We start from the raw sequence: 24,299 nt of genomic DNA, 5'->3' as shown, positions 1-24,299 counted from the left end.
GAAAGGTGGGTTAACTCACAATTTATCCACGTATAAGCCGTGAGTTGTCCATGTAATATTCAATATTGATGTTGTACTGAGGGTCTGACATGTCATTCATTTAGATGGTTACATCCTGCTGAACAACCGATGACTCCGCGGCCTTTTGTGCTTAATGACTTTAAACCAGGGGAGGCGAAACACAAGGTGCTTGACGCTAATGTTAAGTACAAGGAGGCAGTCAGCGCGTTCCAGGCTATATGCAGTGAGCTAGCCGATATCTCTGATGACGACGAGTACCGTGAGCATTTAGACTTCGTCGTGCAACAATGGAGGAACATTAGGCAGCGCAAACGTGTAAAGGTTGAAAAAACGAAGGTTCCAGTCACGAGAGAAGAAACAGAAACAGATGAAGTGACCTCTCCAGTGACAACCAGCCGAAATCGAACCGGAACCAAGCCCGAAATGGAGCAGCTTGCGCTTGAGACCACTCCTGATGACAACGAAGAGAAAAATACTGATAGTGGATTGCGCATCCGTCTGAACCCCAAAGCTGCGAAGTCTGGTAGGCCCCGGTTGAACAGAAAGGAGAGAGAAGCAGACGACAAGAAGAAACGAGCGTTGTTTAACGAGTCAGAAGCCCATAGAAGATGTCTTGGAGAGGTGACATTAATACAACTTGCGCGCAGTCTTCAACTTGAGAAGCCTCCACTTCAAGACACTCTACGTCGTGTTCTGCCACTCCAAACCAAGTACAACAACGCGGGTAGCAAGAAACCCAAGTACACTAGAGAGAGTGCGCCTGTGCTGAATGAAAACGCGTTCTACCTACTTCCACCCAAACTGTTGGACAAGTGCGTTGCCGTGCTGCCTGTGAGAAACACCAATGAAACAGCCATCGATGTACTCACCCAGAGTCAAACTACACAAAAAGACGAGGAAACATCTACAATACCTGGACAAATCATGGACAGCAACGGACAAAACCCGGAGATCGAGTGTGTCTACATCGCGGGTATCGGAACATTTTCACGCGAACAGATTGAGGCCATGGCATACTTAGCAAACGTGAAGCGTTCGTGTGATGATGGAATGACGTTTACCAAATGGTTAACACAGAATGCAGCCAGCGCCATACCAGCAGCACAACAATCGACACTTCAGAGCATGGCAGAGGCCATTGCTCGCGCCTATCCCCAAGATACCATCCCAATTGACGGCAACGATTACCACTACGCGATGCTGTACCGTCTCAAGCCGCCCCAATGGGCTAATGATGCGCTGATTTTGGCTTTTTGCGCGAGATTGTACAGGACGGGCACCGGCGTTCGCATCGTCGGTGTCGAGGCAGCCTCGGCGTCAAAGAAGAAGAAATCTATGAGTGAAAAAATGAAGACAAAGGTTCAGGAACTACTCACTGAAGCGGATGTACTGCTCATTCCTGTAAATTTTGGGAACATGCATTGGTGTGCAATGATCGTGGATGGCAAGCAGAACAATGTCCTGTACTACGACTCAATGAACCTGAAGACGTACAAGGACGTACTGGACCGCATGTCGTGGGATCTGGCTACTACGCTCAGCGACGACTTCAAAGTTGTGTCCGTCAATGGACCGATCCAGACAGACGGATACAACTGCGGATTCTACGTAATGTTGAGGTTTTGGCGATATGTAGACAAGAGTGTGTCGCTGGACGTAACTCCGATTGGTCTAACGCTGTTACGCTTCCGCATCCTTCACTTCGTGCTTCACGGTAGCAAGCCATAATGCAACTAATACAATCTCGTTTCTATTGAAACTGGAATCGACCCGCCTAATGTTCATGCGTATGGTTGACCTCCTGACTTCTGTATACCGGTATGTACGAGAGATGTCAGAGGACTTTCGTTTGCGAAGGTCTAACAACTTCCATTCACTATGGATTTTAAAAACAGTGGTAAGTAATTTATCTCGACACATGGACATTACATGGAGTATTACATGGAAAATAAACTGAGTCGACGCATGGACTGTAGCATCGGCCTAAAACAAATGCCGTAATCTATACAGTATTAAAAAATGAAATAGTTATTCCCCAGCGAAATTCGCTCCAATGTCTCTGTCATTTTTGAAGACGTTAGATAACAGTACGTAGCAAGCTAAGTACTGCTATCAAGCTGGCATAGCCTGTATTATATGAGAAGGTTGTGCAAGTCAGAAATTATCATTTGATATTGTCATCTAACCAAATATTTTATTGCGGCACTGGCTGGTCTTCTAGCCAGATATTTTATTGCAATAATTGGACCAAAGATTTTTTTATTATATTTGTATGTAGGGGGTCAATAATAATTATTATAGCATAAAATTCGAAATATTTGCAGTTCCGCAATTTTTTAGAGGCCTGCTTAAACCATGGGCTTCAGTGACCAGATCTACTGAATCTACTAGATTCATTCGTATTCGGTACATAATTTCTAGACCAGAATTGTTGGCGCACTGCAACACCGTCAACAAATTTACCGCGTGTATCCTGCAATCGCTATGATAAATTGTTCCACAAGCGAAGCCATCACTACTGTGCTTTCAATTACCGTAAACGAGAACTGTATGCTGTTAAACCTTTTTCAGACCTTTACCTTTTTTACAAATCAGTGAAAAGTGTTCGTGTTAACAGTAAAGATTATCATACTTCCCCGTGTATTCCTAAACTATTCTTATTGTAGTGTGAAGTCCGGTTCTGATTGTAGTGAATCAAACTTTATTGCTGGCAGTCTTTGTCATAAGTTGCTATGATAATAAATATATATATAGTAAAACGGAAAATACAGCACACGTTCCACTATTACTGTAACTAACAACTCGGTTTTCGACTCATTTACCGTTCTCGTCCGTCAAGAGACATTAATCGTCTACAAACAAGGCTGAGCGTCTTAAAATCCACCCATGCGACTACTACTATGGACTATGCTCGTAGCATTAGCCACGGTTTTGTCGTGTTGTGAGGCTGATTCGCCAAACGTGAGGAAGATGGCGTTGTCCATACGTGGTGTTGCTGCTGACGACGTTCTCGACAGTAAAAACACGAAAGCAAACGACGGAAGGAGCAAGATTGCTAGTGCGGGAAAGAAAAACTGGGATGAAGAAGAGAGAGGTCTCTTTCAGAAGCTGAGGGCATTATTCAATGCCCTAAAACTAAAATTTGAGAATTGGATGATGAAAAGCCTTCAAACGAGTTTCCAGGAGATGGCTAACAAGGGCACAACGGTCACGGAGCTAACGGAGACCTTCAGGGTCAGATTAATGGGAACCGGCTTATGGTCGACGCCATCAGGGTATAAAAGCTACATCAACAGCTACAGGAAGTGGTGCCAAAAGTATTATCCGGATCTTGCGCAGTGATAGAACCTGCTTGGGGTGGTTTTTGAGGTTTGCGCGAGAGTGACACATGCATTTGCGGAAATTGCATCGTACTACCTGAATACAATCCGTCCGAGCGAGATATTGCTTCCACTACACTAGTATTTGTATTAGAGGCTGTTCATGAACTAGAATAAGTAGCTACTCGTTTTAAGTGAATGCTGAGATACGAAAGATATTATCGAAGTATCGTTATTATGACTTTCAATAGTCAAAACTAGAGAATATGTGGGCCTCCACCGGATTTCCGAATTGTAAAAATAAATGTTTCACCACAAAGCCACCTTGCAGTCATGCTATATTCTCTTAAGTGATCCTTCTCCTAGACCAAGTTAAAGACCACAATGAGGATCAGTATGATTCACCAAGTATAATCTTAGATTTTGTTATCAATATCATTTTTTGGGGATACGTCATGGTGGTAGCGGTTCGATGTGAATACGCTTCACTTTATTTTCTGGTGCCAAAGAGTCTCTCCAAATTTAAAAGGTATTAAACATGAATGAGATTTGTAAAACGTTTACTTGAATAAAGTAAGTCTGGATTGATGTGCGTCACACAAGGGAAGCTCCAACAACCACGAAGAAGTAACTGTGGTAAGTTACTTTTAATACTTCTTCGCGTTAGAGGAAACCCGAGGGATAAACTCGAAGGCTGTCCGACGATCGGCTCGATTTTGATGGTTCGCGCTTGCTCAAGCCTTAAAACATTTAAAAATTTCCTTGGAAAAGAAAGAGGTGCGAGTTATGACCCAGTAGCGGCAAATCGGAATAACTCATGGCTATTATTTTCAGTTGATTGGTCGGCCCCAGGAAAGCTCCATCATCTATTGCCAAAAGGAATTGGGCCAGCCACCGCTAAGTACAAAATAGTGCATGCTCCTAGTTAGGCGCCAATAATTTCTTGAAACGTGGTGCTGGATGACAAACCACCATTTCATCAGCGCTCTTTCCTTTATTGAGCCTCACCATCAGCTATTTGTGTTCCTCCTTGGCAGTTTGCTGATCAGATCACGCTGCTATTGTGCATCCAATCTCATTCGCTCTGATGGTCTCTTTTGCCGAACTGAGTATCGGTAATAGAGTAATGTCAAGGTAGTTACCGTCGGCCATAGTCCACTTCTAGTCCGAAATCTTCTGCTAATCGTGTCCAGACAATTGAGCTTCATTTCAAATCTTGGAGTGGCTGGAGTCTCTTTCACAACAATCTCTAATAAGAGAGGGGGCACTGTAATTTCATTGTGGTGAGGAGCAGCGGGTAGCAAAATAGAAAATGCCTGTCTAGTTCTCACTATACCCCGACCGGTAAAACAAATCTTTGATTTAAAACCGACTATATTCTCCTCATGAAATTTATTCCACTTTACCTGCATTCTCAAACGCCTTTTCGGGGGCTACTGTACCGCTCTCTTAAGAGATTTCTGAATTGTCTCAGTCTCCAGTTTAATAGCTGCGCTTTCCAAATTGCTTGGCTTTTGCAAGGGTTCGAAGAAGCGGCGTGGTCGTGAATCTGGTCTTTAAAAATGAGAGCACTTCAGACATCTTGTTGGGGTTGTCAGTGACGATGGTGTTCAGGTACGAGACCCAAATGCTGAGAACCGGATTCTTGAAGAAGTCGTCCTTTGTAAGGTTAAGCCTTAGTAGATCGAAGACATCTTCGACTGACTTCCCACTGCTCAGCCACGCTTCAAGCTGCGCAGATTCCAGTTTCCTATCAATATCTGTCATTGTAGACGCAGCAATAATCCGAGGTAACTCCTTTTCTCCGTACGTCCTTGTGAATGTCTCGAACATTGTTGTCTTCTTGTCCGGGTATATCGCGTTGAAAGCAGCTGTGTACTTGATCCAAGTGTCCAACGCCGATCTACGCAAAAAGGAATCATTCGCTATACCGTAGGCGGCCAGAGCATCAAATGGAGTTTTACCGGTTTTCAGCCAGACTTGAAGCAGATCATCCTATACTTTGACGATGGCGCTCGTGATTCCTTTCGTTTCTTTCGCTTTTTCAATACAAAAGAGTAGATGATTATCGCTGCTGCAGATTCCCTTTCTCAGCGTTGGGATCGTCGATACGTGCTCTCCGGGGTGGTTTGTTGTTTAAATCGTCAACGTATTTGACCCAAGTGGGGAAGTTAGGGGTGGTAAGAGGGTTCATAATCGGCATGTTGCATTTGAACAAATAAAATACTTCTTCAGGATTCTTTCGAGTGGTGACCCAGTGGCGCATTTGCTCTGCTTCCAGTTTTGTTGCGAGGGCCTTCGTCTGTGATATCGTCTTGGCCTTTTCAATCATCTCGTATAGCCGTGTGTCGCCGTACGAAACAATCAGTGTCGAGACCGCAGATACTTCCTTCTTGGAGAGCTTACTCAAATCATCGACGTATTGGACCCATGGACTGAACTGGGGGTTAGAGAACAGCTCCGACCCAGCCTTGTTAAGGTGCATGCGCGTGAAAACGCTGGCTGCAGATTTTCTCTTGTCGAGCCAACTCTGAAGCTTTTCTGGGGTCACTATCGAAGTCGTCAACCAGGATTTGACCTTTTCTACGACCGGCACGGAAAGTCCTGCTCTCTCCTCGTCGTTGTTATCGTCGGTTCTTAAGAGCCTTAAGGAGTAGATGGACGTCCCTCTGGTATTTGATAGAAGGCTGCTCGACTCTGTGGCGCCAATGCATGTGATGAAAAAATGACGGTAGTCACGCGTACCAGGACACGGAGAAACATCGTATCAGTGAGCACGTTGAGAAATAAGTACAGTAGCAACTCTACAAACACACAAGACAACAACAACCGTAAAAGTATCGTATGCATTCGGCACTTTGGCTCATGTACATGGTTATGAAAGCTTAACGCATAATATGTATACTGCACGTCGTACAGTAACTACTTTTACAAATAGATTAGTCTACACTCCTCGAACTTGAACTTCCGTTTTTAACTGTAGGGGAAACGCCAGACTGGCATGAGGCGCCCTCTAAAGATGCTGGTATTAATACAGCCGAATGCTCTTTCACTTGGTGAAGCTGTTTACGAATGGCGCTCTGTAACCAAGTACAGTATGCATTTACCCGCAGTTTTCCGTAAACTTCCCCATTTTAAGAATTGGTTGGCGACGGCTACCGCTCCTGGTCATTTTCGAATTTCTTTCTTGTGATCATCGCCTGACTGCTTCCAGCCATGCGTTCTCACATGTGGATTAAACTCGCGGCTTTGCTGATGCTCCTAGCGGCTACTGGAGCGACTTCATCCAACTCTCCAGCTCGTGCATTGTCGGTCGAGTACAACGTCAATGAGAAAAAATATCTGCGTGGTGACAGCAGCAAGAAGAGTTCGACGGAACGAAGAGCGAAATTTCTCGAAGAACATATGGACCAACTTCGCCAACTGTTTGTATAAAACATGGCAATCAAAACTTAACAAGCGAAAGGTAATAAGAAGAATCGAATAAACTCTTCCAGCACAAACTTTTGGTCCTATATTTTGTCTTAAGTACGGTAAAAGTTCCGAAACATTTGACTCTTCTTGCACAATCAGCAAGTAAACTGGCTGTTCAGCTGCGCGTCCGACACGAAGTGGCCACCTGCAGAACAGCGCCAGCCACTTCCACATTTGTACCAGTTGAAGCCTGCAGGACAAGGACAAATCTGTCGAATTCTCTCCTGAATCGCAGCAGCGCGACGTCGCTCTTCTTCCAACTTTTCCTGGGCGCGACGTCTCTCTTCCTCTTGTTTCGCTTGATCACGAGCGCGCTTTAAGGCTTCCAGATGCGCTACGCGGGCCTCTTTCGCAAGTTCCAATTCCTCCCAGTCCTCGTCCGAAACGTCAGGATCTCGCTCAACTTTGCCGTCTTCGTCGATGTCGGGGTCTTCCTCAGCATCCACCTCGACGAATTCTTCTGTTGCAGCTAAAAGAGCTTCTTTCTCTTCCAACTGCTCTTCAAACGAGACTTGTTCGGGTCCCAGCAATTCAATCATCTCAGACAAAACCGTTTGCGAAGAGTGTCGGTCTTGCGTTCTAACCATCGTGTTGTCACTAGGCACAGACGACTGAGAGAGCACTGGTCTATCCGGTGGACGACGAGCAGCGAGGATGATATCTCCTGCCATCGCTGCGTCCTCTGCTGTGACCGTACGGACTTCCTCTGGTGAGTCGAATACGCGTTGGGCTCGACACTGTTGAAGCTCCTTCCATACTCGAACAGCGTCGCGACCATTTCCAAAGCCGTCCAACCTCTTGAGCTCCACGAACATCTGATGCAGCACACTCTGCGCTCCGTGTCCCAACGTGATGTCCGTCTTGTCCGCCTTCGCTTCTAGGAATGCCACACCATCTTCTGCTTCCCAGTCTGGGAAATCGATGAACCGAGTGAAGCGACTTTTGAGTCCAGCGTTGCGATTCAGCATCACGTCCATGTCCTTCGGGTATCCTGCAATCACGATCACCATCCCCGCATAGACAGGATCCGTCATGGCTGCTACCAACGTCGTCATCGCTTCTTCGCCGTACATGCCCTTCCCAAGCTCATACGCTTCATCGATGAATAGCAATCCGCCCTTGGCCTCCACCAGCTTCTCGGTCACTTTAATCTTCGTCTGGCCCAGATACTCTCCAGTTAGATCCAAGCCTGACGTCTCGACGAGCTTTGTCGTGCCTAAAGCGCTCATGGCATGCAGAATCTGCGCCATCACACGCGCCACCGTCGTCTTTCCAGTGCCAGGGGAGCCTCGGAACACAAAATGGCCGATCTCAGGTCGTGTCGAGCCTTCACGCTCTGCGACTGCCATCTCCATCTTCAAGCGCGTCAACTGGTCTCGGATTTGATCCATACGATACAGCTCCTCTAGCAGCTTCAAGGGATCTTCATCAGGTGCGACTCTCTTACCCGGCACTCCACCACCACCACGTGCAACCAGAATGGCTTCACCTGCCCTTTCAGCGTCGCTTTCCGTGATCGTCCACTCCTCTTCGGGCTCGTCCACTACTCGCTGAGATCGACATTCTAGCAGGTTCGTCCACACGCGTACAGCGTCTCGCCCGTTGCCGAAGTTGCTCAGTTTCTTGAGCTCCACGAACGTCTGTTGCAGTGACACTACGGCCTCGCTTTCGACTTCAAAGTTCTCTCTTTCAGCCTTCTCACTCAGGAATACTACGGCGTCTTGTGCCTCCCAGTCGGGGAAGTCAATGAACCGAGTGAACCTGCTCTTCAATCCAACGTTGCGGTCAAGCATTTGGTCCATATCCTTCGGGTAGCCTGCGATAATAATGACCATCCCAGTGTAGGAAGGGTCTGTCATGGCAGCAACAAGCGTCGTCATGGCCTCTTCTCCGTACGTCCCCTTCCCCAACTCGTACGCTTCGTCAATAAACAGCAGTCCTCCCTTCGCCTCGCCGAGTTTATCCGTCACCTTCTGCTTTGTCTGTCCAACATGCTCACCAGTGAGCTCCAGTCCGGAGGTTTCCACGAGTTTCGTCGTTGCCAACACCCCCATGCCATGCAGAATCTCCGCCATCACGCGTGCCACAGTCGTTTTCCCGGTGCCAGGCGACCCACGGAACACAAAGTGGCCAACTTGTGGGAGGCCTGAGCCTTCGCGATCCGCAACAATCATCTGGTTGCGTAGCTGAATCAACTGCTCCTTGATCTCCTCCATGCGGTACAGTTTATCCAGTAAAGCAATCGGATCTTGAGGCTTATCTCCTGACGCATCTACACCAACGTCTTCCAGTGTCAACACGGTCATTCCGTTCACCATCGGACGACTCATAGCCTTGCCCATTGCATGTTTCAGCAGCTGTTCCACAGCTCCGGCATTCCCAAAGTTCGGCTGAGTTCTCTGGAGAGCCAACTGCTTCAAAAGCGCCTCAGCCACTTCATACGAACACGTCACACTGCGTTTCGAGCAATTCCACTCCAGAATATCGAACAGTTCTTGCTCCGTGTAATCCTCAAAGTGGAAGGCATACTGCGGCGGAAACCGTCGCATCAGACCAGGGTTCTGCGTCCGCAACATCTCCAGCATTTCGTGCTCGTACCCGATCAATAGAACAGCCAAGTCGTCACTTTCCGTACCTTGCACCTTCTCGACCAGCACGTCCAGGACTTGTTTGCCGAACATGTTGTCATTCAGGTTGTACGCTTCGTCAATCACCAGCACTTTTCCCCTTGACATGTCCAAGATCTGCGACGTCTTCGTCTGTGACTCCCCCACGTGGCTTCCAATAAAGTCGCCCGCTGTCTTCTTCACCACTTCGCCATTACTCAAGAAATGAAGCGCCTTCAGAACACGTCCATAGTAGATAGCACACGTCGTTTTACCCGTTCCAGGATTGCCCAAGAACAGGCGATTGAGAAATACTTGGACAGTTTCCTGACCTTTTAGCTCTCGTTCGTAGTTCTCGTCACTGATACGCACCAGCTTCTTCATCTCCTCCTTAATCTTGCGCCATCCAGTCTTCTCCTCGACTTCGTCCAGCACAGCTTGTAGCTTCGGATTTGTCGACGGACAGTCTCCAAGCAAATCCACCGTCTGAAACTTGAGAGAGCCATCGAAATCGTCACGAGCCAGCGCCTCTTTCACCGCTTGCTCAAACAATTTACGTACAGCTCGCGCATTCCCGAACCCTTTACGTCCCGCAGCCTTGGCAAGACGTCGACAGGCCACCTTTGCGATAGCCTTCTCGTATTCCCATCCGCGATCTAGCGCTACGCCATCCCACACAGCCTCCAATTCAAGTGAATCGAAGTCATCGAACACAATTTCTTCGAAACGCGACGGCAGACCGTCGTTGTAGGCGTACAACTTCTTCTGGATATCGTCTTCATAGCCCGCGAGGATGATCGAGAGCTCGTCCCGCTTATCTTCGGCAGCAGTCAGCAACTCGGCTACGATCGGTTTGCCCTTGAAGTCGCCGGCAGGGTCCAGTTCGTACGCCTCGTCAATGAATAAAACACCACCTGAAGCCTTCTTCAGTTTCAAGCGGAACTCGGCAGCCCCGTCGTCCTTTAGCTGCTGTGCCGTACACTCCACAAACGTATTGGTGCTGCGAATCATCGAGTCTTTCAAAATTTGGGCGAACAATCGCGCGACGGTAGTTTTGCCCGTACCAGGATTACCCACGAAGCAATAGTTAAATGACATGGCGTTCTTCTTGCGCTGAGTAGGAGAGAGCTGCTGCAACACCATCGCATTCCTGAACATGTTGACTGCCGCGTACTTCACTTTCTTCAGTCCAACCAGCTTTAGCAGCTTTTCCATCGCTTCAGAGCGACAGCTGTATCGGCTCTTTAGACTCTCCCACTTGTCCTCCACTGACGGGGACCCAGAGACGAAAGAACCTGCTGTAGTAGCTCGACTAATCGTGCGTTGTACGAGCCGTAGCTCAGCTTCGTTCAACCACAAGCTGCTGGCCTCTGGATACAGCGACGTGAACAATTGCAGAAGCTTTCGTTGAACATCCGACGACTGCGTTTGACTGGAGCGAACCGCTAAGCGAGCAAGCGCCACGATAACAAGCGGGTGGGCGTATCCGCCTTCCTCTGCACACACTCGAGTCACGTATTCCTCCAGCTTCAAGCGTGTCTCGCTGGTGTCCTGCTTCCGAACAGCAAGCAGTTCCAGCGCCAAGAACAAGTTGCCATCCTCCTTCAACTTCCCTTGCGACTGCGCATTTTCCACATACTTGATGCCGCCGAATGGTTTCTTCGACTTCTGTTGCGTCGAGTCCGCGAGGACAAAGTTCAGTTTTGACATTAAAGTCTTCTCCATGCGCTGCGAGATCGCCTCTGCAGCTCCAGTTGAAAACGATTTCCCGTCCCAGGGATACCAAACGTTCAGCTTCTCGAACAACGGGCTCACAGACGCAGCTAAGACCCGTAGCTTGTCAATATCCTCGTCCGAAATAACGGTAGGAGCCAAGGTGATAGCAGGCTTGTCTTCCTCTTCCGTCGTAACACCTGTCGGCTTCTCAAAAGAAATCTTCGGAGGCTGCTGATTGACCTGCGTTCTCTCCGGCAAACACCTCGCGATCGTCTCTCGATTTGCGTCTGTGATCTCCACTCGATGGACAGGGAACAATGCGTGGGGATACCATACAATCCAAGTGCCCCCTTTTTTGCCAGCCTTCGCATCACGATACAGCGCATCGTAATCGTGCGAAACCTGGCGAGAAGTCCAAGTTCGGAGGTTACTTCCGTTCTTCCCTTTGGCCTTCGGGATATCAGTGGGATTCCGAAGAGATTTTGCCGAGTACAGATGACCGAACAGAAGTGACGCTTTGCCACCGCTCACAACGCGCTCGAAGTTCTCCTGGGTCGCTTCGTAGACTTCGATGCCGTTCAACGTCTGCTGGCTGCCGAAATCCTTAATCTCGAATCTATCGATCTCCTTCCCTTGCAGCTTTCGACTCAACACTACGAAGACTGGGATCTCCAGAGGCAAGAAGAGGAGGTTGGACCACTTTACACCAACATCTAGGCCATGTTTGAACCGGTCCAGTAGCTTCAACTTCCGACCGAGAAAGTCGCGCTTACTGGACAAACTCATGGAAATATGAGTCACCCCACTCATGTCTGGAAGAACTCTAGCTGTTTCAGGCGACCAAAGACTGAGCTTTTGATCGCTCAGAGCGCGCTGCGTGTCCTTGATCACGGTATCCAAGCGTGCACTCGAGCAACCTGGACAATCAGACGGGAATCCTCTGCTGCACAGGCGCAGAGAGAACGAATGACCTTGCGGACACTTCCACTCCGTTTCCGTCGTGCATTGGACAGTGTTGGCTGACGCTTTGCAGGGCACCGTGACTTCACTACCACAAGTCACGAAATTCCAGCAGTGCTTTGCAACGGATTCGTGACAAACCACACTGTCCACCTCGTCAGAACATTTCATCGCAGCTTCGTGGCCGCAGCTCAGCTGCTTCAGCACTCGCACACCGCATGGAACTGGAGGTTGTTTACCTTGCACAAGTTTAAACGCGTCGCAGCACTTCATCTCGAGATCGTGTCCACATGTCGTGGTCCTACGGAAGCGTACAGGTGCTGTACACTCCTTTAAGACAGATCTCAAAGCACTTGGCCGCTTTCCAGGAACCACCAAAGTGTCCTCCACTATGCTGTCGTCGTGCAAAAGCTGGACCGACGGTGTCTGTGCTGGCCACGGTTGCCATTCTCCCAAGTGTTCGTTCAAATGACACGGCAGACGCACCACGTGTCCACAAACCGGCAGCGAAGCAGTCACCAACTCTTCACATACCGTAGTGATATGACGAGCTTCGCTGCACTTCCTCTTCGTCTTGTGACCACAAGCGCGAGCGTACGTCACCTCGTGGGTGCAGTGCACATTAAGTCCGTACTTGCGGTAGTTGCTGGAGTCGCCTTCGTTCACTATTTCTACCGGGTCAACGTCGTCTGGTCTTCCGGAGTATTGCGCGACCTTGTCACGAAGCCTCTTCTCCTCGAAGCAAGTCATTGAACACTCGTGACCACACTCCGGATTCGACACCACAACCTGTTCCTGGCACCGTGACGGACTCTGCGCAAGTTCGAACGCTCGCTCACACCTGACCATCTCGTAGTGGCCGCAGCGTCGCTGAAACTTGACAGTGCGCTTGCAAAAAAAGTCTTTCGGACCGTAAGATTCTCCTTCTTGGACAAAATCCATCGTTGGACATGACTCGCCAGTCCATTGCTTCAACGTCTCCGCGGTTGGACAAGAAACAACCGTCTCGTGTCCACATCGAGGCAACGACACCTTTACCTTCTCCTTACACACATAGCGACGCACTTGAGTGGTGTAGTCCTGGCGATCATGGCACGGCTGTGTCACGGTATGTTGACAAGCAGGTGTGTACTCCACCTTCTCTGTGCACGGAGGTGCGTGGCCCTTGGAGTATCGATCAAACTCGTTGCATGTGCACTTCAGAATGTGCTTACACTCCGAGTAGACGTACGGCGCGATGGCTTCTTTGTTGCACACTGGCCATGAAGAGCGCCCAGCTTCAATCTCAGTATGCGAGAAGCACTTCATCTTTTGGTTGTGACCGCAGGGTAAACTCACGTCCACGCGAATGTCACACTGATATTTCTCCAGAGCTTCGTCAATAGAGCGTCCAGAGGAAGCTGTCACTGCTGAGCACTTGAGGACACGAGGGTGGCGACTGCAAGGCGACTCGACTTCCACACTGCACTTCTTGTTGTGCATGTTCACTTGAGGCCAGTGACACATGAGACCGCACTCGTGAGAACACGACAGTTCAACCGAACACACCACGGTGCAGAATCCGAGCTTCAAGTGGCTCTCTTCCATTGCCAAAGCTACAGACTCTCGATGCTCGGGGCAACAGATCGGAAGCGCGGCACCAACACGCGGTCCCGTGTAGGCTGTGCACTCAACTGCTTCATTATTGTCAGACTCGGCGTCGTTCTCAAGAACTTCAAACGTTTTCTTCCAGTGTGTCGTCTCGCCAAAGTACTCGACATTGCCCACGACGTACATCCCTAAACGTGCACGACTCAGCAAGACGATCATGCGATTCTGGAGCTTCACGAACGGCGTGCGAGACTTGCCATCAATCACAAGCGAAATGATCACGATATCTGCTTCGTCGCCTTGGAAACGGTCCACAGTCGACAAGAAACACGAAGGAACAGGTCGTGGATCTCTTTCTTTTGACATCATTCTGAGCCCATACTTGTCCATCAGCATCTTCCGCATCAGCATCAACTGGCCTTTGTACGGGGTAAGCACAGCGATAGACTTGGCTGGTACACCACAATGAACGAGATACTGGACAAGTTTGCACGTCATCTTGGCCTCTTGTTGGTTGACGCGGGACAAACCGACCGAAGCTCGTTCCTGTCGACCCGAATGTGTCCAAAAAAAGACATGTGGCGATACGCCAGGTACTTCACGTCCTCCTCCTTCACACGCATCGAGAAGAGGCACCATTCCTGGCTTTCTCTTGGCACCTCCAATGACTTTAGTTCCGCAGACTTGATGGTCTTCTATCGTCGTGATTTCGTCGTAAAAGTTACGAGTAAGATCGCAGATATTCTTGCGCATTCGGCGCTGGATCGACAGCACTGAAGACGGGACTTCGTTGCCCTGTGGAGCACTAATCAGTCGTTCAAACATCGAGATGTTGATCTTGTTGACTCGTTCAAAGTCGATCTTCCCCATAACTGAAGGCTGGAGCTGCATATGATCTCCGATCATCTCTAACTTCCGCGTGGATGAGCTAAAGCACGACACTAGAAGTGGTTCCATCACTTCTGAAGCTTCTTCGACGAGAATAGCAAAGGGATTAGTGGTTCGAATCGCTTCAAGGCGAGACACACAGCCCGTGATCGTTCCTCCGATCACAGATTTGCCCTCGTAAACGCGGGAGTTTGCACGCAGGATCTCACGCTGCAATTCCACTTTCAGATCTTCGAGTTGCTTCACGAACGCATGCTGCAATCGCGTGTTGAGATCGCTCCATAGATTTAACACGGAAAAAAGAGCGTTCCAACGTTCTTCCAGCGTCAAATCCCAGTGCCACTCATGAGGTCGCATTAGCTGCTGATCGGATGTCCACGGCGTCTTTTCTTCTTCCTCAAACGCCTCGACGGCTTCGATCTCAACCTCGACCTCATCGTCTTCAACCTCGTAAACGTCGCGCATATGCTGCAAGTGCTCGGACTCCTCGACTTCGTCCTCATTGTCGTATTGAACAGCGTCAACAAAATCGTCCACGTCCACCTCGCTACCGGAGCTCCATAAATCCTCGTTCTTCTCTGGTATGGCTACTGCTTCTTCCTTCTCTGCGTTAGGTCGATCAAGCTCGGAAGACTGAGAGCCTTGTGCATCCGACAACTCATCGACAGACGGCAACTTCGGGATTTCAACCGCCTCCTTTGTCTCCTCTTGCACACTAGTCTTCAACGACACGTCGGGAAACTTCATGACAGGTTGGTTACTCCTGCCTACGTGATCTCTGCAGAATCTGGAGCCCGACAACGGTGATGCTTTGCACGGCTTTCCCTTCCTCGTCCGCGCCTGACATTTTCCGGTACTCATCTGGGCCTCTCGTTCAGACAGCGCTTGTGCTTCGACGTGATGTCCGCCACAGTACTGTCCCGTCGTAGCAATCTCACCACAAGATTCTCCACCCTTCGATACCCACTTGCAGTAAAGCACTTCCTTGTGCATCTTGCAATAGGAAAAACTGGGTTCTGTCACTTCGGTGCACATGCCACCCAGAGCCCAGCACAGCGGGTGCCGATCGCACGTGTTCCGAGGAGGTTCGTCAACAGCGACGTCAGCTTTCTCGTCTCTTGCGAGGCATACAAAGCACGCGTGGTCTTCGCAAAACAACTGCACTTCGTCCATCCTGCAGTTCTTGCATTTCTCAGCTGAACACAAGTGTCGCTCACAATACAGCCGTTTGTGGACCACAGCGTCGTGGCAGAAATGTTTTCCGTCTTGAGTAAACTTGCACGAATGCTCCTGACAGAATTTACTCTCGTCATAGCTTACGTTTAAGCAGGATTCCGAGTACGCACACGCCGGTAGTGGACGAAAACCCGAAATCCACCGGTACAGCACTTCCATAGGATCAATGGTCAGGTCGTAGTGCTTAATACCCTTGTGCAACACCGCAATATCAGCGTTAGACAGCATCGGTTTGGTTTTTAGCACACTTTCCACAACCTCGCTTGCCGTATCACCGCGCGAAAGCTTCGGCTTTACGTCCAATAAGCCTTTTAGAGCCTTAGCTGCAGCATCCTCAGTACCATCCTCCTCATCACTGTTGTCACATACGCGAACCTGTTCTTCAATCGCTAACGCCTTCTTTTCATCGTCCTCGTTCATACTTTCTGTCAGATGTAAAAGCGTCGCCACCGCAGATGACACGGCAGGAACTGCACCTTGGACGGTTTTCCACTCCTCAGAGCCTAACGACTCTGTTCCACCAGCAACAATTGTCTGTGCCTCATAAATGGGCGTAAAGCAGTCTCGGAACTTGTGCCACTGATCACGCAGGTCTTGGCAATCCTCGATCCGCTGGGAGACCTTCCGAACACTGGGGTCAGAGAACGCAACATTGCGTTCACGATACGGTTCCAGTTCGGGTTCACTACATCCTCCACCGATGCGGACGAGCTTCTTAAAGCCGTTGTTGAGATAATATTTCCCAAAATACGTGCTACGTTTTGGGGTATGATCCAGCGTAGGCTCCGACCGCAGCAAGTCCAGCAGAAACTCGTCGATCGCGTGATTCTTGTATGACAAAACCAGGATAGGAGGGTCCCCAATTTCGCCATTCTTTCGTTTCCAGAGGTCCCGGATGACGAGCAACGCGCGAACAACAATGACTCCCAAGTAGGATTTGCCAGTACCAGGTGGTCCTTGAGTGCAATGCACAGGGTACATCAGTGCCTCGGCAAAGCTCCTCAGCTGACCGGGATCAAGAGTCGCGCTTTCCACCAGCTGCAGCAATGAGCTCTCTAAACGGCTGCGTAGTGCTCCATCTCGGCGAATATCAACGATAGGATCCAGCAGTGACAGCTGAATCACCTTCCGGATCAAGTCACGCGTTGATATATCAGCAATTCCCGTCACATCACCGTCACTGTCATCCTTGTCATAGTCCGCTCGATCTGCGTCCACACTCGGCCCAAAACTCACATGGTCGCACAGGTTGAGTAACGCACCATTCTGAAATGGCACGGGCATCTGCCGCTGCTTCTCCAAGGCCTTCAAAACCGGTATAAACTCCGGAACAAACGTCTGGCAATCGATAATAGCCACTGAATCTCCCACTGCAGGATTGTGAGTCTGCAAGGCATTGCCCGGTTCGTCGAGGTACTGCAGCAGACGCAACGTTAAGCGTCCTCGCTCGCGAGCCTTGTATTCGTCAAAACTCTTGCCTTGGAACACAATCTCCGCCCAGTAAACCTCATCAGTAGCTCTCAGCGATGCCTCACGGTTGGCAAGTCTCACGATGCCAATCAGGTTGGGGCTTGATAATCGCTTCGTCGTCCTCCAGTGAATAGGCTTCAACGGCGGGCGACGTGATGCCACTTGCTCAATCGACATTGTTCCGTCGTATTTAACGTTAGCAATGAACCCATCGTAGATGTGTGTCGACGCGTACTTGGACGATGGCCCGCGAAGTCGCTGTTGGTATTCACTCGCACACTTGCTGCAATATCCTTTCGTGTGCTGCCTGTGAGCACACACGAAGGTCGCGTACCGATCGCACTGTGAATTTCTGCAATGAAGCGACATCTTCTTGTCAGGGAATGGCCACAATGGTTGATCGCACACTTTGTCCCCCATCTTCACGGTGCAGTGCGGCAGCAACGCGTTGTTCCCTTCCACGAACGTCATTCCGATCCACAGTTCCACGATCGTCGTGAAATATTCGTCACTGCTTTCGTAGACTCGTCCTCCGTTACTACGAGGAAGCTGCAGCTTGGGGAGAAGAGCCGGCTGAAAGTTCCGGTAGTCTGCTAGCCACGCCACCGTCGGATGACGCCAATCCGGTGCAGTTGCTACCTGCTCGATCGTCGTTAGCTCCCGTACTTTCACCTTAATACTCCAGAATTTATCCATCTCGTTAAGCAATGCTGTTAGTCGACCGCGTACTGTACGATGAGTCTTCAACCGAACGTTCAAAGTCGAGTCCGCCTCTGCAATCATCTCGTCCAGCGCGTCTTTAACGTCGTCTCGTTTCAGATCCCACGTGAACTTCAGCAACCGCGTGACGACCCGTTCAACGAGTTCGACACCCTCAAGGGCCCCGTCGTTGCCATCGAACGCCTCATCACCCCCTCCGTACTGAGTCACCTGGTTCAGCAAAGTACTAACCGCTTTGCTGATTGCAGGAAGTGGAGGCGGGGCGATTGTAGCCGAAAACGGCAGTCTCGACAGTGCTGATAAAAGCATTTTCAGTGCATCTGGAGGAAGACTCTCGACACTTTGCCAGCAACTGAGCCACATCTTGTCCATTTGCTCGATAGTCTTCGTCAACTTGTGGTTCGGGCAGTTCTTCAACGCCAAGCGAATGAACTGGAGGGTCGACGGGTTGGACGGAAGCTGTGGAGGGCGAAAACCCGAAGCTCGTCCACCTCCCGGTCTCCCTCCTCGGGATTCACGACCACGGCCTCGCTCGCCACTTTGGCTGCTATCTCGACCCCGACCCCGTCCTCGACCAACATCCTGGTTACGGTTGCCAGGTCCTCGGCCCCCTCCCTGTCTCCCACCGCGACGGCCTCCGTCGCGACCTCCAACCATTAGCTTCACTTTTTTTCAGAGCTTCTTCCTCTTGTTGATATGCTCGGGGGGGAAGATTCCCAAGTGAGAGAATCAGCTGGGAGTCCCAGTGGGACTGGTGTCATCAGAGGTCAAACCTTTGATGGGTCTGGTCTGACCACACCATAACGAGGTTGACAATACCGTCGATACAGTTCGCTTTTCGGCAACTTTACAAGATTAAGTCCTCGGCATGTAGCGCCGGCATCGGCGACACTTGAGAGACACGGATGTAGCGGCAACATCGGCAACAGTTGCCAGTCGAGAGCAATTACAGCGTTTGTGTCCTGCTCAGATGTGCCTCCACATCAGCGCACGTGATGTTCTGTAAAACTGAAAAGCATACAGCCAGACCTGTAATGACGCAAGTGTAAATGCTAACCGTTGACGCTGCGATTTGGCTACCTGTCCCAGGGCAGGACAAGATGAGTGAACAGCCTAAAGTAAAATATCGAGGATTTTCGTATACCTTTAGTACCTTGATAGCGTCAAGTAAATATCAAGATTTCCTCTTCATCCAGCACCTCCCGATCTCAGATTGCAAATCCGACCCTGACACCCTAAAACCCTTCGCGTATGTACGCCCACACCTGACGATATATTTGCCTTAACAAGTAATGGGAACTCCGCAGGACATACAGAATAAGTTGAATCGATAATCTTAGTCTCGAGTCAATTCCATAGTTGCTAGGAAATAGCCCCAAGCATGCAGCTATTGTACAAATACGAAGACGCGCGCTCCACTCTCACAACGTCACAGTTTTCACTTAGTCAAACAGCACCGCTCGACCACAAACACTCTTCCATCCACGAGTTAGCTCTCCAAAGCTCCAATTAAATATCGGTCCGTCGCTCCTGCGTGTTGTTAAAGTAGCTAGGAGCCTGAGAAACACCGCTCTGAGAGACCCCAATACCCGCATTTCGTAAGCCATCTTGACCAATAGTCATGAACATGTTCACGCGACTGGTAGCTACTCCCTGGGACCGCAGCAAATCACCGAGCTGGGAAAGAATCTCTGGAGCGTTGGTCATCGTCACGGTGGTCGTTGGCGATACGACGGCGCTTGATCCACCACTCCGCAAGAACGGGTGTTGTAATAGGCCATTTTCTCCTTCGATCGGTGGTCGGAGACGATGATCTCGCTGCAAACAGGAACGAATCACGTCTTCCAAGTCCTTGTTCTTCAGCGGTGGAAAGTTGATTGGCACTGTGGGATCGATAATGCAACGGAACTTCTCGATGATGTTGTGTACGTCCCCAAACGGAGGCTTTGAGTACACGATCTGGTAAAGGATGCACCCTAACGACCAAATGTCACTTGCACGTCCAACCTAATCATCAGACAAAGCGTGAGCACGTTGTCGTCTTCGTTCGTCTCTAGCTTGGTCTTTTGTCGTACCTTCATTTTCCCTCTGGGATCGCGCTGACCATTTGGGAGTGAGTTGCCCTGAATCGCCTCAGGGGACATGAAATTGACTGTTCCAATCTGGCTATCGCGTTCAATGTTTGTCGTGTCATTCGAGATCGTCTTCGCGATTCCGAAGTCAATAAGTTTGAGCGCGCCGTTCACAAACAAAAAGTTTGCTGGTTTAAGATCACCTGACGCATGAATGAAATTTCACAAATTAGCACGAAAATCGTCAAAGTCGAAAGCATTACCCTAGAACAGCACCCCGTTAGCACTGTACCCTTACCATGGATAATTCGCTTTTGGTGAATAGCGTCCACAGCTTGAAGCATTTGAGTCCAGATGACTCGCACCATATTCTCATCCATGCCACCCTTCAAGTGTTGAAGACGGTTGCTAAGATCGATTTCCCCGTGCTCCATAATCTAGCAAGCGAACATCAATTCAGAGTGTAAGCACGATGTTCACACACCACAAGAATCATGCACGAGCATACCACGTTGATCTGCCGCTGTTGGAGGTCCTGCTCGGCAGTAATCAGCCTGATGATGTAGGGGCTCCCTTGCAACCTTTTCAGCAATTCAATCTCATTTGTGAACTGGGCAATGCTTTGAGCATCCAGCTTTTTCAACTTGATCTTTTTCAGCGCGTAAATCTTGAGATCTGGTCCCAACATCCGGAAGACTTTGCTGCTCCCACCACTGCCAATCTGCTCTAGCTTAATATACTTTTGTCCGTTTACCTGTACATAAAAAAAGTTGAATCAGTTTCTTCACTCAGTGTTGTCAGATACGCAGCCCAGTCGGCACGTACCACAACTTTGCTCGTCAATGACTCCAGTGCATCTCGTGATGAAGCACTGTCCATTGAAGCCACTGGCGGGGACGACGACGACGATACAGAGCTTGGTGAGCTCGAGTCGGCATAGTTTGTTGCTGAACTTACAGCTGGATCCAGTTGTTGACGCTTCGGAGAGCGATAAAAATCGACTGCGCGTGGTGTGGTGCTCGATCGTACTTGCGGATCTGCTCGTGCTGTATTTGCCTTAATTTCCCATGGGAATGGTCTATGCACTCGTGGGGAGCGAGTTTCAGGGGCAGAGGATTTACTGCCAGTCATAGATGTGCTCGTCGGTACTGGTGATACGTCTCTACTCTCCGGCCGTAATTCTCCTTCTGTCCTCGCTTTCGATGGTAGCTCCACTCCAGCGCTTGCTTTGGATGGCAGCTCCACCACCGTCATAGTGGCTTTTTCGGGTGGCATTTCCTCCACTGAAGTCTTGAATGTCACATTCATGGCGGTAGGCTTTGCTGGTGCATCCATCGAGACCTTAATATCCTTGTCACCAGTAGAAGTTGTCTGAGGGGTTTTCTTTTTCCACAGCTTCTCTTTCTCGGGGTCCCACTGCAAGATATGATTAATATCACCCACATTAATCTTCGGTTTCTTCTTTGTTTCCGTCGTGATAGTTGGAAAACTACTTGCAGGATTCGCAGTCGTCTGAGGTCAAAACGATGAATTAGCTTTAGTACAAAGGATCAACAAATACAGCACAAACATTTATAGGTGTAATTGCCTTGCTTGCTACCCGTTTGGTTGGTGTTGCTTGACTCCCCATCATAGCATCATCATCATCGTCGTCGTCGTCGTTGCTCTCGTTTGCATTGGAAGCAGCCACTCGAAGCGCTGGGCCCCCTGTAATCAGATATCAGCACGAGCACACTCATTAGTTCACCTAGATGCCAGCTGCACAAACAAAAACACTATACCAAGCTGAAAGCGTAGCTGCGGATGGTGGATTTTTCGGGATGTGGACTGCGTCTTAAGACTTGGCCGCGTGGGGATTGAGGGTGTCGTGAGCAGCGGTGACTTGTTCGAACTATGCGGCGCTTTCGATGCAGTCGAAAAGCCTGCTCCATTTCGAGTTTGGCTAAGTGGTGTAGCATTAGACGGTGTTGCCACGGCACGAGCTGATCCTACCACCGGCGTTGCATTAGATGGGGTTGTCGCTGTACGGAGAGAAGCTACCACTGGGCCGTCTCGTCCTCGGCTAATTGGCGTCGTCTCCTCAGGAATAATCGACAGATGAAGCGGTGTCGTCACGCGTGGAGTAGTGGCTCCACTACTATGTGTCCTGAGTGTATCCTCTGCGTTGCTTTCCTGCGTTCGCCGCAGTGTTCTCAATGCGAGCACCTTTTGCTCTTGTGGAGAGCCCGAGAAAGCCGCAACCCAACCTGCTCTGCCTGCAGTGATCTTTTTCAGCAGCTGCTCCTTCTGAGCCGGCGTGAGTGCGTCATTGTCCACTCCTCGCTCCAGAACCTCCTCCGCTGCGTCCTTGTTCCCTGCCGCATACTCAAAAGCCGCCTCCTCCTCATACAACAGCGGCTGCTTCTCACCCACTCGTCGCTTCTTCATCTCGTGAAAGTGCTGGCGCACTCCAGCCTCAGTACTACAAGTGCAAACATTATGTCAGCTTTACTCCAATCAAGTCAGTGTCATCACCCACGTACTCGCTCAGCTTGGCCAGCATAATGCACATCTCCGTGTATCCCGCAGTCTGTCGCGCCTCCAACGAGTCCACACAGGTCAGCGCACGTTTCAGCAATCGTATTTTGTTGTACTTGGCGGAATTTCCAGTCAATGGATAGCGCATCAGCTCCAGCCACGCATCAACCGACAGCGGGGCTTTTTTGAGCGCGATCACTAGCCGCAGTCGCTTCTCCGAGGGTTTATCCAGCATAAACAGCGAGCGCGCGTTTTCACCGAAGTGCAATATTTGCATTGGCTTGCCTGGAGTATACCTGTCTGTATACCGCATTGTGGGCAACGGGAGCTCCTTCTTTAACGACTCGATTGTGGACTCAGGCGGCTGGTTCTCTTTGTCGTCGGGCGCCTCCATCGTAATTTTTCGCCTTGTGGGAAGGTGAGAGAGCGCTTCCCGCGGGCGCTTGCGGCCTCTGTGGGCCTGCGCGTCGAGCACTATGGTTGACGGCGAGTGCGGGCAAAGAGTGATGGTCGCGCGAGCTGCTGTCAGCGCAGAATTCCAACCGATTGGTAATTATGAGATGATAATAAGAGATGATGATTGGCTAAAACCTTGATTTAAATTATCAGGTGAGTGCATTCTCGAACACAATGAGAAGAGCGGTGGACGATGGCGCCTTATCTGGGCCAATTCTCGTCTCTCGAGCAGCATGAGCGGCACGCATATTGTGAGCAGGACGGATCTCCTCGCCTGGTTGAATACGCTGGCGTGACTCAGCTGACGAGTGTAGAGCAGACGAGCTCGGGTGCCGTGGCGTGTCAAGTGCTGGACGTGTTGTACCCTGGCAAGCTTTTTATGAACTATGTGGACTGGACGGCCACGCAGCCGTATGAGTGTTTGCACAACTACAAGCTACTGCAGCAGATTTTCCTCGCTCTCCACATCGACAAGCAGATCGCTGTGGACAAGCTCATCAGCGGTAGATACCAAGACAATTTTGACTCCCTGCAGTGGTTCAAGGCGTTCTACGACGGCCACGAGTCTCCCCAGCAGCCCTACGACGCATGTGCACGGCGTGCTAAAGGAAAAGGTGGCGTTTTGTAGAACCAAAATGCTTGGTAGCTCTCTCGTCAAGAAGAGAGGGGGGGGTTGCTGCCAACAGGCGACGGTGTTCGACCGATGCAGAGCAGACGAAGATCACTGCGATGCTGGAGAAGATGGAGAACATGAAAATCGAGACTGCCGGACTAGCGGAGGAGAAGATAGCTCTCGAGGTGGAGCTTCACGCTCTTCGTGAGAAGGTACGGCTTCAGTCAACAAGTGTGGGTTTGCTGCTGAAGTGCCTGATGGTGGCCCAGGCTGAACGGATCAAGGACAAACGCGTCTTTTACATCAACAGATTGGAGACGATAGCGGAGCTGGTGCATGACGCCGAGCTATCGAAGACAACGTCTGCACAGACCAACCTGCTTGGCCTGTCGATCCTTGACATTCTGTACGCGACCGAGGGCAGGGATGCCGAAAAATAAATTGGTGCTGCAATTATTGCAAAAAGAAAGCACCAATTATTTATTGGAGGCTTTCTAAAGAGGAATTCTAATTATTTATTTTCGCTTCGTTGTAGCACCAATAATCTATTGGGCGGTGTTCAAACAGCCATACTTTCTTTAGTACTTGTGCCCTCGCTGTGTACCAATATTGCTGCACCAATAATCTATTTTCTGAGTTG

General features: G+C 49.9%; 4 protein-coding genes across 4 annotated transcripts; 1 reads left to right on the top strand and 3 right to left on the bottom strand.

Moving 5' to 3' along the window:
- Positions 1-2,907: 2,907 nt before the first annotated feature.
- On the top strand, positions 2,908-3,363 carry PITG_09213 (secreted RxLR effector peptide protein, putative; the record flags this gene model as incomplete). The annotated part of the gene is made up of 1 exon (XM_002903464.1): positions 2,908-3,363. The coding sequence occupies one exon, from the start codon at positions 2,908-2,910 to the stop codon at positions 3,361-3,363; it is 456 nt and encodes a 151-aa protein (XP_002903510.1).
- A 1,460-nt stretch (positions 3,364-4,823) lies between these two features.
- Positions 4,824-5,826, bottom strand: PITG_09212 (RXLR effector family protein, putative; the record flags this gene model as incomplete). Its single annotated transcript, XM_002903463.1, has 3 exons — positions 4,824-5,072; positions 5,152-5,244; positions 5,569-5,826. 3 exons carry the CDS (start codon positions 5,824-5,826, stop codon positions 4,824-4,826), a joined length of 600 nt encoding a protein of 199 aa, XP_002903509.1.
- A 1,084-nt stretch (positions 5,827-6,910) lies between these two features.
- Positions 6,911-18,658, bottom strand: PITG_09211 (uncharacterized protein; the record flags this gene model as incomplete). Its single annotated transcript, XM_002903462.1, has 2 exons — positions 6,911-17,564; positions 17,616-18,658. 2 exons carry the CDS (start codon positions 18,656-18,658, stop codon positions 6,911-6,913), a joined length of 11,697 nt encoding a protein of 3,898 aa, XP_002903508.1.
- A 3,685-nt stretch (positions 18,659-22,343) lies between these two features.
- Positions 22,344-22,867, bottom strand: PITG_09210 (uncharacterized protein; the record flags this gene model as incomplete). Its single annotated transcript, XM_002903461.1, has 3 exons — positions 22,344-22,353; positions 22,439-22,534; positions 22,596-22,867. The coding sequence occupies 3 exons, from the start codon at positions 22,865-22,867 to the stop codon at positions 22,344-22,346; spliced, it is 378 nt and encodes a 125-aa protein (XP_002903507.1).
- Between the last annotated feature and the right edge of the window lie 1,432 nt (positions 22,868-24,299).

The sequence above is a fragment of the Phytophthora infestans genome, genomic scaffold, assembly GCF_000142945.1.
Source record: "Phytophthora infestans T30-4 supercont1.14 genomic scaffold, whole genome shotgun sequence".
NCBI lineage: Eukaryota > Oomycota > Peronosporomycetes > Peronosporales > Peronosporaceae > Phytophthora > Phytophthora infestans.
The sequence above is the reverse complement of the archived record's forward strand: the minus strand, read 5'-3'. Positions and strand labels throughout refer to the sequence as shown.